The sequence below is a fragment of the Microtus pennsylvanicus genome, chromosome 12 (genome assembly GCF_037038515.1).
Source record: "Microtus pennsylvanicus isolate mMicPen1 chromosome 12, mMicPen1.hap1, whole genome shotgun sequence".
NCBI classification, from domain to species: Eukaryota; Metazoa; Chordata; class Mammalia; order Rodentia; family Cricetidae; genus Microtus; species Microtus pennsylvanicus.
In genome coordinates, this window is record NC_134590.1 from 79,439,195 (window position 1) to 79,452,198 (window position 13,004).

The 13,004-nt window shown below is 44.6% G+C and overlaps 1 protein-coding gene across 1 annotated transcript in view; it reads right to left on the bottom strand.

Moving 5' to 3' along the window:
- Actr2 (actin related protein 2) overlaps window positions 1-7,362 on the bottom strand; it is a 47,861-nt gene extending 40,499 nt beyond the window's left edge. The window contains exon 1 of the mRNA XM_075944424.1: window positions 6,949-7,362. Coding sequence (XP_075800539.1) covers window positions 6,949-6,996 — 48 coding nt within the window. The 5' untranslated portion in view covers window positions 6,997-7,362. The remainder of the gene's footprint in view (window positions 1-6,948) is intronic.
- Between the last annotated feature and the right edge of the window lie 5,642 nt (window positions 7,363-13,004).

A 13,004-nucleotide genomic window follows, 5' to 3' on the forward strand; every position in this document is an offset into this window, starting at 1 on the left:
CCAAGGAATGTTAAGCAGAATTCAGTAACACTAGTTCATGGTCCCACAATGTCATCTCAAATAACCGATTAATGTGACCTTTCTCGGGAACGATTACTTCAGAGCAAAGAAATAGCATTTTGTTGGGTGTGGTAGCTCATTCACATAGTCCTAACACTCTGGAGGCAAGGCAGAAAGACTGCAAGTTCAAGGCCAACCTGAGCTATCACCGTGTGTGTGTGTGTGTGTGTGTGTGTGTGTGTGTGTGTGTGTGTGTGAGAGAGAGAGAGAGAGAGAGAGAGAGAGAGAGAGAGAGAGAGAGAGAGAGATCTCATTCTTCTTCCAGAAAGACTGCAAGTTCAAGGGCCAACTTGAGTTATCACCTCACCCTACCCATGGGTGGGTGGCTGTGCGTGTGCACGGGCGTTCGTGCGTGCAAAATCTCACATTCTTCTCCTAAATCATTACATTTCTACGTTCGAGTCAAAATCCATCTTACCTGATAACTACACTGAAATAATACAAAAATTCAGAGAAAATAAACTCATATCCCTTCCACATACAAATTTCAGTATAAAGTCTGTCATTATCACCAGGCTACTGTCATAATTTCCACATACATTCTGAATATACAAAACTAAATACTATTTAAATACAAAAATCTTATGTTTAACCTTAAAGAAAGCCAGACAAAGAGGTGTAGACCTTTAAAGGCAGCACTCTGAAGAGTAAGATCTTAGTTCAAGGCCAAAATGGTTTAATAAGGATAATCAAAACAACAGAAAAAAAAAAAAACCTCAAAAACTAACAGATACCAACATTAGGCAAGTCAAAAGTACCCATTAACCAGGATGAAATGCTCACTTATCTGGGTAAAAATAGTCTAAGAAAATTAGAAGTTGGTTAGAAATATATATAGCTCAATGGTACAGTGCTTGCTTAGTGTGCACAAGGCAGTGGGTTAGAATGCCAGTGCTGTCAAAGAAAAAAGTATGAACGGAAGGCTAATCTTTAAGTTTATAACAAATGTAAATAAGTAACTTTGTCATGTGAGAAATCCTAAGTTTATTTTATTTTATTTTTTTTTTGGTTTTTCGAGACAGGGTTTCTCTGTGGTTTTGGAGCCTGTCCTGGAACTAGCTCTTGTAGACCAGGCTGGCCTCGAACTCACAGAGATCCACCTGCCCCTGCCTCCCAAGTGCTGGGATTAAAGGCGTGCGCCACCACCGCCCGGCTGAGAAATCCTAAGTTTAAAGGGGGTAAATTCTGGTACAGGGAGGAGACTGCTAAGGTTGATGGATCTCCCTGCCATTCACACATATACACAACAGCAAAGTAAAGGTCACATCAATGTCTTCAGATTACAATTGTGCAAATGGGTAGCTCATATCTTAAAATTCTTTTCTGGACTGGAGTTAAGCACCAGCTGCAGAGCTCACACCGATTAACCCCCTCACATGGAGATGATCTCTACAGAGAAGGAACAAACTTTTCCACAGCCAGAAGAAGAGGGTGCACAGAAAGCAATATCCCAGAAGAAACAAAATGTATAGCATAAAATAAATGCAGCTAAAGAAAAAAAAACCACTAGCTGCTTTTCCTAGAGGACTAGGGTTCAATTCCCAGCACCCATGTCTGTAACTCCAGTTCCAGGAGATCTCTTCTGGCCTCCATGGGCATCAGGCATGCCAGTGACACCCATAAACATAAAAAAATTGTAAAATAATAACAATTTCTTAAAAATTTAAGCTGCAATTTAAAAACTGTGTGTGTTCACACTAAGTTCCCTAGTACATTGTTCCCCTTCTCTGTGTACATCTCAGGAATCAGTCTCAGGCTTGGCAACAAATACCTTCACCTGCTAATCAGTTCAAGGGCCCTTAAAGTTCTTGAGTATATTTTAAGTGGAAAAACATTTTCCAAGTAGCTCAGAAGACAAAAATTGAGATCCTGAAGCCACAGAAACAATTATAAGCTACTGTCACTGCTTTACCAAAAACAGGAGTAGGAAGAAAAGCAGAAGGGAAGAGGGGAGGAAGAAAATTAACTTCAAATTAAAGCTACTATAATAGGGGAAAAAAGTAAGTACTTAATAAGAAACTATTGCTGGGGGTGGGAATGTAGCTCATAGAGTGCTCACCTATCATGCACTAAGCCTTGGGTTCGTTTTCCAACACTCATAAACCAAGTATGGTGGCACATGAGAGGTGGAGGTGGAGGATCAGAAGTTCAAGGCTGTCTCAGTTACATGGTAAACTGGAGGCCAGCCCAGATCCTTCGTTCGACAACAAACACCAATAGCATCTACTTACTCTTAACCTGACTTGGTGGAAGCAGATGCTGCCTTCGAATCCAGTGCCAGCATTTCTATAAGGTATGAATTCCTTATACAACAGTAAAAACCATACTAAAATTTCACATTATTTCAAATCTAAATGCATTAGGCTCCAACAATATCAAAATAATCCAATTCAGCAACATAAAATAGGCAAGCTAAACTCAAAAAAAAATTTTCAAGGCTCATTATACAACAAAATACAAGGAAAATATTCTTTCTGTGCTACCTCTCTTGGTATCATTTTAATCACTGCCATTTCTCCTGCATGTCGATCAGTTTAAGACTGGTTACTCAGTTCTATGTGCACAGGCGGTGCTTAAGAAGCAGATTTTACCATATATAGTTTCTTCCTTGTAGCACTGTGGTTTGAGCAGGCTCTCTACTTCCTACTGAGTCATCAAATAGTAAGAAGTACAATGTTCCTTAAGGCAAAATGAACAAAAGACCTGCCTACATTTGATATCAAAGCAACTTTTTCCTTAAATAAAAAAGATTCAAAGCTGGGCAGTATGACACATGCCTTTAATCCCAGCTCTCAGAAGGCAGAGGCAGGCAGACCTTTGTGAGTTTAAGGCCAGCCTGGTCTACAGAGCAAGCTCCAGGACAACCAAGGCAACACAGAGAAACCCTGCCTCTAAAAACAATACAAAAAGATTCAAAAACATTTATTTTATTTTTAAATATTTTATTAGTTTTTTGAGAATTCTAGCAACATGTTTTGATCATATTCACCCTGCTGCCCCCAACTCTGTCCCAGATCCACACCCCCTTCCCTTCCCACTCAACTTTGTCTTTTTTTTTTCCCCACTAAGGCAAGTATGTTCAATTATTCTTGGATATACAGCCTTCCATAGGAATGTGGCCGACTTATCAGGGGCTACATTATTAGTGAAAATGGTCCGACTCTCTCCCCACCACAGCAGCTAAAAATTCCCAACAGCTCCTTGCCTGGGGTGGGACTTCAGGAAGTGAGCATCCCCTCCATGCAGGAATCTGGCCTCATGTGTGCTGTCACAACTGCTGAGGTCCTAGTGTCCAGGAGTACTGTTTCTTGTGGTGACCCACTGCTTCGGGCTCTTCCTTCCACCACCTCTTGTGCAATGATTCCTGGGCCTCTGGAGACAGGGTATCACTATGTAGACGGGGCTAGCCTTGAATTGGCGATTTTCCTGCTTTAGTGGCCACAGCAGGATTTTCTTGTCTTTTGAGACAAGGCCTCACACAGCCCAGGCTGGTCTTGAATTCCTCATCCTTCTGCCTCTCCACCCCAGCACTGGAATTGCAGGCATGCTCCATCACACTCACTGGCATTTCTAAACTCTCATTGAGCTCGTGCATTTTGTATTTTTTCTATTAGTAACTGGTGGTGCTTGTATTTTAACTTCACAGTGGCCATTCTTATTTGAGGCCAACAGTTGTCTTATTAGGTCATTGCCTTTCACAAGTGAAACTCAAGTTCTTGTTTTGTTTTTACTTAAAATATTTCTTAATTAAACATACAAATGAGCAGAAGCCTGATAGATTATAACCAACTACAAATGTGAATTTTAAGTATAACATTCTTCTAGCACTATAAATGTCTAAGTACAACCATTAAACTTTATTAAGCATTGTTCTAACAACATGGCAGTCACTTTGGAGATATGCATTTTGTTGGCGAATGCAGTAACTGTTGGTGAGTTTATATTGAAGTCTGGTAACATATATTAACACCAGGAACTTGGACTCAATTTGAAAGGAATCAAAATTCACAGCTAAAGAGGTATCCTGACTTTTGTCTAAATGGCTACTTTTAGAAGCCCTATTCTAGAAAGAAGTTCCTTTCTCTGGGCTACTGAAACAAGAGTCTCATTGTGGGTAACAGGAAAATAGAGCAGGTCTAGCATTTAGCATGTGATCAAAAGAACACACCTATGCTTCCAGAATCCAATTACGGGCCTGCGAGAGAGATTAAAAATTCTAGCATCTCTCAGGGCTGGAGCGATGTGGTTAAGAGCACTTGATCTTGCAAAGGATCTAGGTTTGATTCCCAGTATGCACACGGTGCCTCACAATCATTCCGTAACAGAGGATTCAATCCCCTCAGGTACCAGGCTCACATATGATGCACATACCCACATGTAATCAAAACACCTATACACACAAAAATATAACAAATCTTAATTTTTTTTTTAAATTTAACTTCTCAGGGTTGGGGGATACACCTCAGAGAGAGCATTTACCTCCTGTGTCTAAATCCTTGGGTTCAATCCCAGCATCATTTAAAAAAAAAAAAATCAACCTCTTAAATAGTCCACATTTTAAAATAAGATAAATGAAGCCACCATTGATTCTTCTGCAACCATCTCCCATGTGCAGGGATTATAGGTATATGCCACGTTTGGTTAGTGAAGTGCTGGAGAAGGACCCCCTGGTTTCTCCAACATCGGGCAAGCACTCTACCTTATGAACTAACATCTCGGTCTCCGGTCCATGAGTGTATATGAGGGTTCATGTGTAAGAGTGCAGGTGAATGCAGGTGAAAGCTATTGGACACTAGAGGACATGGGGCGTTGGTCCTCATCTTTCACCTTGATTGAGACAAGGTATTTTGTTGTCCACTGCTACACACACAGCACCAAGATGACTTCAGAGGAAACACAACACAGACTCTAAGCAGCTCTTAGTCATCAAATATTTTTTAGAAACACCACAACTTTCCTAACAGTGACATGATTTAAGCCAGGACTATATATGAGTATATAAGATTACCACAGCTATTTCATTCACAGCCATCAATGTCTACAAAAAATACGGTTTATATAAAACTACAAGAGTAATATCAAAACAAAACCTTTTGTTTGAATTAATTCCTTTCATTTATGCTATAGTAACTGATCTTTGTGTCCTAAGAATTGGATTTAAGAAAAAAAAAAAAGAAGACGACGACGAGACGGGAGTCTGACTATGTAGAAACGGGGATCTGCCTGTCTCTGCCTCCCAAGTGCTGGCCTAAAAGACTACGCCACCGCTGCAGTCTTTTTAACAACATTTTAAAGACTTAGTTCTATTTTAGGTGTCTTATTTGTATGTGTACCACATGTGTGCCTGGTACCCACAGAAGCCAAAAGAGGGCATCAGATGCTCTGGAACTGGAGTTACAGATGGCTGTAAGCTGCCATGCAGATGCTGGGAGTCAAACTTGGGTCTTCTGCAAGAACAAGTGCTCTTAACTGCTGAGCCATCTCTTTGGTTCTAAAGTAGTATTTTTTTTTTAACAAACACTTTTATAAGACTCTTAGGAAAGTCTCAATGTTTATAGTTTAGTGTAAATATAGTGCAACAACACAAGCTCTGTTTAAAAAATTTTTTCTCCTGATAATTTAGAAGCTTTATTGGAAGCTAGGTGGAATACTATCTAGCTTTCCTCACTGCTTTATCCTTTATCTCAAAGAATGAGATCATTTTATGTATCCCTACATGAAGTCTGTGAACATAAATTATCTGTAATGAACACACATAAATGAGTTTGTTTAAAAACTTTTTCGCTACTAAATCTTAGCTATCACCACAGCAGTGGTGTCCCTCTGTATTAGGATACTTATCCTATTCTAGTCCAATTTTAACTTAGCTTAAAGGAAGCTGGTACAATAATTGTCAAAGAATGGCAGTGAATACCAGGTCCTTCCCCCCTCAACAACCTAGCTTCCAAAGTGATAACTCAAGAAAATCTATTTTAATTCGTATGTCACATTTGTGGCAAAGGAGAACTGTCACAAAATGTTGCAATACTAAAACAGTTAGAAATCACTAAAGAATTCATTCAAAAGAAACATTTTCATCTTCAAAATTGGGGCTTTGAGGCTTTTTAATGGGGATAGAAGGAAATCACTTGCAAATAGTTTTCAAATCAGTGATCTAGTCTGATTTTGACAATTTTAGAGTCTTTAAGTCTGTATCCTGCACTTAAAGAGAAAAAAATACAGGAAGGAAGGGACTGATCCACTTCCCACTAGATTAACTGGGGAGGTCCTAGGTCTCCTAAGTCTTCCCACAGAGTCGACGATCTAGGAGAGGATGCATGCAGAGAAAAGGGTGAAGCAGGAGCTGCCGACCGTCCCCCAAAACCACGGGCGGCAGGGGCAGCCCACACACTCTTCGGGGGCAGACGGGAAGCCGAGGGCTAGGGCCGCGGCCCAGGGCCTGACAGCACTTCCCCTTTTTTTCTGCGGGAACCCGTTTCCTGCCTCGCATTCGGCATCTTCAGCTACACAGGAAGAGGAAGGCCGCTGGGTCTTGTATGAAACATAGACGAGGCTCGGAAATGGAGACCTCCTCGGCACCCAGGAACCGGGCCCACCGCCACCCAGACCCACACAGGATCACAGCTCTCAACGCGGGGCGCAGGCGGATGCTCGGGGGCGTGTGGGGAACGGCCTCGCTGCCTTGGGCTGCACTAAGGGCAACCTTGCCCCCCGGCCACCGGCTCAGGGCCGGCCCGCGCCCCCGAGAGCCGCCCGACCGCCCGCGCCCCCGCCGGCGTCCCCCCGAGAGCCCGCCCGCGTGCCTGCCCGCGCCCCCGCTGCGCAGCCCCGCAGCCGAGGGTCCACGCGCACCCCGCACATCTACGCGGCCGCCCCGTCGGTTCTTACCCCAGTGCCGTTGTCGCACACCACCACCTTCCTGCCCTGGCTGTCCATGGTTCGCCCTGGAGAGCCGCCGCCCGGCTTGGCCTGCTTCCTCCTCCGCGAGGCCCCGCCCTCGGCCCTTCGCTCCGCCCAAGCCGGAAGTCCCCGCCCGGCCGCCGAGCCCAGCGAGCGGCGACTGGCAGCCGAGAAGGCCAATGAGAATCGGCCGGCGCCGGCGCGCCCTCTCGCCGCACTCGCATCCGGCCCTGCGCCCGGCGTGCGGGGCGGTGGCCCGGTCCCAGGTGGCTCGGCACTTAGGGCGCGGCCTGGCTGGCTGTCTCCGGGGCTGGCGGGTGATGGAGCGCAGGTGTGCCGTGGAGCGAGGTGGAGCAGCCGGCTGGGAAGCCCGAAAGCCACCTGGAGCTCCCGAGGCGGGATGTGTCACCGCTCCTAGGCCTTGGCGGATACACCTATACCTGTTTGCAGCCTCGCGTTTGCTCCGTACCTCCAGCTGCAGCTACAGTATAGCCCGGATGGATGCTTTCTCACTTCCTTCTTTTTCAAACGGGAACTCGCTCTGTTGCCAGGCGCTGGCCTCAAATTCGTGACCCTCCGTAGCCTCCCTTAGAAACTGGGACGAGTGCTACTCCCACCTCTTTAAAAAATAAAATATGCGCGCACACACGAACGTAGTCTCGGTTTTGAAATCAGACAACTCCAAGCCGGACGGGGTGGCTTTAATTCCTGGATGCGAAAAGCAAAAGCAGGCAGAATGATATGGGTTGGGGCCAACCTGGTCTACGTAGCGAGTTTCGGACCAGCTAGAACTATATAGTGAGATCCTGTCACAGTGAAAGAAAGAATAACTTTCATTTAGCTAGGCAGTAGTGGGGGGCGCATGTCTTTAGTCCCAGCTCTCAAGGAGGCAGAAGCAGGCAGATCTTGATTTCGAGGCCAGCCTGTCTACAAAGCTAGTTCTGGTGCAGCCAAGGCTACACACACACACACACACACACACACACACACACACACACACAATTCTGTCTCAAAAAAAAGTTTAATTTTTTTTTCGTTTTCTGAGACAATCTCACTGTCTTTTCTTGGCTGACCTGGAGCTCAATCCTCTGACTCACAGAAACACAGAAATGGGCCCCCCTCTGCCTTCCAAGTGCTGGGATTAAAGGCAAGCAGCACCGTGTCCTATACAACTCCACTTTTGATTCTGGCCCTGACAGTGAAATGTTTTGGGGTGTACGCAGGACTTTGTGCGGGGACATAATCACCTCTAAATGCACAGGTGATTGTGAGCATTCTGTGCTGAGAGCAAGCGTTAGCTCAGTGGTAGCATTTTAACGTTAAATACATGCTTCTGAGCCTGGTTCTCATTATCTGTAGTATCTACATCTGTCTTTTGTGACTGCCCTTGTTCTAAAACCCAGCTTGTTACATCTTCCTAAAGATTTTGGGCACAGCCAAGCCGGTAGTGGTCTCGGTCCTAAATATATAGGGAATGATGAAGCTTTTGCTTTTTTAATTTCCTCCTGTCAAGGCTCCATCACCTTACACAATATAAATTGCAAGATAGTAGTGTATCCTATTTAATTCAATTTTAGGCCTAGTACTCCCTTAGGTAAATATGAAAGATACCCTACATGACCTTACAGCCAGAACTTCTCAAATTTCATGGTTTTGTTACATATGTTACTACCTAAACTCAAGTACTTATTATTGATGCTTAGTGTTTCCAAGTTTAATATTTGTGATTAGGCCAGCAAGTCGGCTAGGCAAGTAAAGGAGCCTGCTTGATGCCTGAATTCAATCCCTTGGACTCACAGTGTGTATACATACATATGCATACACACACACACACACACACACACACACACACACACACACAAAGCTCTAGGATATATAGAATCTGGATGTTAAAAATAGTTTGCAATCGAAAAGAGAACAAAAGACTAGGCCGTGGCTCAGTTGTGAAAGGCTGGCCTATCAGGCACGAAGCCCTGGGTTCCATCCCCAGCTGTCAAACTACTCAGCTCCCCCAGGAGGGGGAGGCAGCAGGAGAAGAGGAGGAACACAAGGTCTGCGGGGGCAGGGATAAATTTAAATCTCTGATGGAAAATGAAAAAGAGACTTTCCGTGGCCGAGCCTCCTGGCAACAGCCTGTGAAACAGCGTTTTCATACGTTGTTTCAAGGCCTGGAAGTCTAGCTAGAAACAACTAAATGTGACCTTGGTAAAAGGAAAGAAAAAAAAAACAGCCAAGAAGACTGGGCTCAGGCCCGCACTGCCTACCTCTTCTGTTTTCCCCTGGGATTCCTGAGGTTTTTTTTTTGGGGGGGGGCGCGGTTTGTTTTGTTTGTTTGTTTGTTTCTGAGACAACTCTCGCTCATATCCCAGACTGGTCTTGCTATGCAGCCTAGGCTGAACTCTCAGCCATCCTCCTGTCTCATACTCCTAAGTTTGAGGGTTATAGGCATAAATAACCACACCAGACCTTACTTGTGGCCTTTTCTTTTTAAGATTTATTTGTTTTATTTGTATGTGTGTGTCTATGAATGAAGGTGTATACAGGTACCCGTGGAGGCTAGAAGGGGACATTGGCTCCCTGGGAGCTGGAGTTACAGGTATCTTTAAGCCATCTGACTTGGATGCTGGGTTCTGAACACTGGTTCTTTGATAGAACTGTAAGTGCTCTCAACTGCTAAGCCTTCTCTCTAACTCCACTGCTGTAGGCTTCTTACCTGTATTAAGGGGTGATGGTTAATACTGATTGTGAATTTGATGTCTGCAATCACCTAGGAGACGTACCTGCAGGCACGTCTGTGAGGGCTTCTTTAGATTAAGTGAGCCTTGGGGGCATGCCTGTGAGGGTTTTCTTGGTTAGGTTGAGAGAGGATGATCCATCCTAAAGGAAAGTGGCACCATTCCCTAGGCTAGGGTTCTGGACTGTTTAAAAAGAGGGGAAAAAAAAAGAGGGAGCAGCAGCATTCCTCTTCCTGTCTCCTGACTTCAGGTGCAGCATCTCCATCACCACGCACTGTGTGTACCCTTGAACTATGAGCCAACACTCTGTGTGTCTCTGTGTCTCTGTCTCAGTTTTCTTTCTTTTTTTTTTTTCTTTTTTGGTTTTTCGAGACAGGGTTTCTCTGTGGTTTTGGAGCCTGTCCTGGAACTAGCTCTTGTAGACCAGGCTGGTCTCGAACTCACAGAGATCCGCCTGCCTCTGCCTCCCAAGTGCTGGGATTAAAGGCGTGCGCCACCACCCAGCTTTGTCTCGCTTTTCTTGAGACAGGGTTTCTCTGTGTAGCTCTGGCTGTCCTGGAACTCACTCTATAGACCAGGCTGTCCTTAAACTCAGAGATCTGCCTGTTTCTGCCTCTCAAGTGCTGGCACTAAAGGCGTGAGCCACCACCACCCCAGTCACTCTTTCTCTCTTTTTTTTTAAATATTTATTTATTATGTATACAATATTCTGTCTGTGTGTGTGTGTGCAGACCAGAAGAGGGTACCAAACCTCATTACAGATGGTTGTGAGCCACCATGTGGTTGCTGGGAATTGAACTAATGACCTTTGGAAGAGCAGGCAATGCTCTTAACCACTGAACCATCTCTCCAGCCCACTCTTTCTCTCTTAAGCTGTAGTTATCACAATATTTTATCATAGCAACAGGAAGAGTAACTAAGACAATGGCCATATGTCCATGGAGATCGCCTCCTACAACCCCTGGTGAGTGGAGCCGTGCACCTCCTCCCTCTCTAACTTCTATTCCCAGTTTCAGAAAGGAGAGAAGGTAGAAGTTAATGCTCTTTCTCTAAAGTAGCAGCAGTTCTCAACCCCTGGGTCATGACCTCTTTGGAGGTCAAACAACCCTTTCACAGGGGTAGCCTAAGACCATTGGAAAGCATAGATATTTATATTACAATGTGTAACAGTAGCAAAATTATAGTTATGAAGTAGCAACAAAAGTAATTTGATGGTTGGGGTCACCACAATATGAGGAACTGTATTAAAGGATAGCAGCCTCAGGAAGGTTGCAAAAACTGCTATAAATGAAAAAAAAATGAAACTTATTCCCTGACAATGCTGAAGCAGGCATGGGCAGCCCATAAATGGGGGTTTTGGGAGAACTTGTCCATAATGGTTTCATGGTCTCTTCCTCAAGAGGGCGCCAGATCTCATTACAGATGGTTGTGAGCCACCATGTGGCTGCTGGGGATTGAACTCAGGACCTATGGAAGAGCAGGCAGTGCTCTTAACCACTGAGCCATCTCTCCATTTCATTTTGGCCCAGTGGTGTTGGTAGTCCACTTTGCTCCCTATTTTTGACTGTTACTAAAACTCCCGACAGGAAAATCTCACTCCCTGTGTGTTCAGCACGTGGAGATGACTATCTGATGGGGGCCTCCCATCCCTAAGTGATGGGTGGCACTGTCTCAGGTGCTCTGCCCGCCTTCTGAGCTGTGACAACACAACCTCCTTAGTTTACATTACTACATTTTCTGATGCTGGGGTATTAAAAGTAAAACAGACGATTTAAAGTATGTGAGAGGAGGCTGGGGATGTATCTCAGATGGCAGCAGAGTGTGGCTGAAGCCCTGGGTTAGATCTTAGTACAACATAAACTGGATGTGGTAGCACACACATGTAAGCCCATCCCTTGGGGACGGAGGCAAGGGGACCAGAAGTTCAAAGTCATTCTCTCTATAAGAAGTTCAAGCCTGCCTAGGTTGGAAACACTGAAACACCACCACCTTTCTCTCTCTGTGTGTGTGTGTGTGTGTGTGTGTGTGTGTGTCTGTGTCTGTTTGTCTCTCTCTGTCTTTCTCCCCCCCCCTCTCTCACTCTCTCTCTCTCTCTCTCTCTCTCTCTCTCTTTGGGGGAGGATATGGGTAAGCTCTATGCAAAGATCCCTTTCTAGCTAAAGAACTTGAGCATCTGTGCATTTGGTGTTTGTGGTGGTTTGAATAAAAATTTGAGTGTTTGTTTCCCATTTGGTGGACTGTTTAGGAAGGATTAGGAGGTGTGGCCTTATTGAGAAGGAGTGTCACTAAGGGTGAGCTTTGAGTTTTCCAAAGCTCATGCCAAGGCAAATCTTACTTTCTCTTTGCCTCCAATTAAATGCTTTCTTTTATAAGAGTTGCCTTTGGTCATGGTGTTCCTTCCCAGCAGTTGAACAATACCAAACACAGGGCCCACGTGAGAAATTTAGCAAAAGATGCTTCTCAGTGCCTGTTTCAGTGAAAACACTTAAAACACAATCTTTTTAAAAATAATTTATTTGTATTTTATGTGCATTGGTGTTTTGCCTGCATGTATGTCTGTCTGTGTGAGGGTGTCAGATCTCCTAATACAGGAATTACAGTTGGGAGCTGCCATGTGGATGCTGGGAATTAAACTCAGGTCCTCTGGAAGAGCAATCAGTGCTCTTAACCACTGAGCCATCTCTTCATCCCCCAAACCCAGTCTTTTAGTAAGTATAGCACTGGTTATTTTTAGCTGGTTACCAGATTTCACAATAGCTCCTTGGCTGTATCCCTCTTACCTAGCTGAAATGCTGTATCCTGTGATCAGTACTTCCCCAGTTCCCCTTCCACCCCTGGAAAACACTGTCCAGTTCTCTACTACCAAATTAGAACTTAAAATTTTATTACATTGACCACACATAAAAATAAACTTTATTACAGTTGACCCACACAGAGGTGTTCACATGCCTCCCCATTCCAGTGTCTGGTTAGAGTCTGGCGCACAGCTTCAGGGGCTAATGGAGATCTGATCACACAACCCTTCCAGTCAGCTGTGCTCATTAAGTTACAGTGTAAAAAGAGAAAGAAGATAAACACAGGAAACAGAACACAAAGCAGTGCATCGAAACATTGTTGGTATTTCTGGCCTATGACTAGGGTTAAACTTCTCACAGAAGCAAGAACATTCCAGGCTTCTGGCCAAGACAGAGCTGATCCTTTCCCAGCAGTCCCCGCAACAGCCTGGCCAGATTCTGTCTCCTGTTCTCACCACACTGACAGTCCGACCTACTGTATTAGCTACTTTTCTATTGCTGTGCTGAAACACCA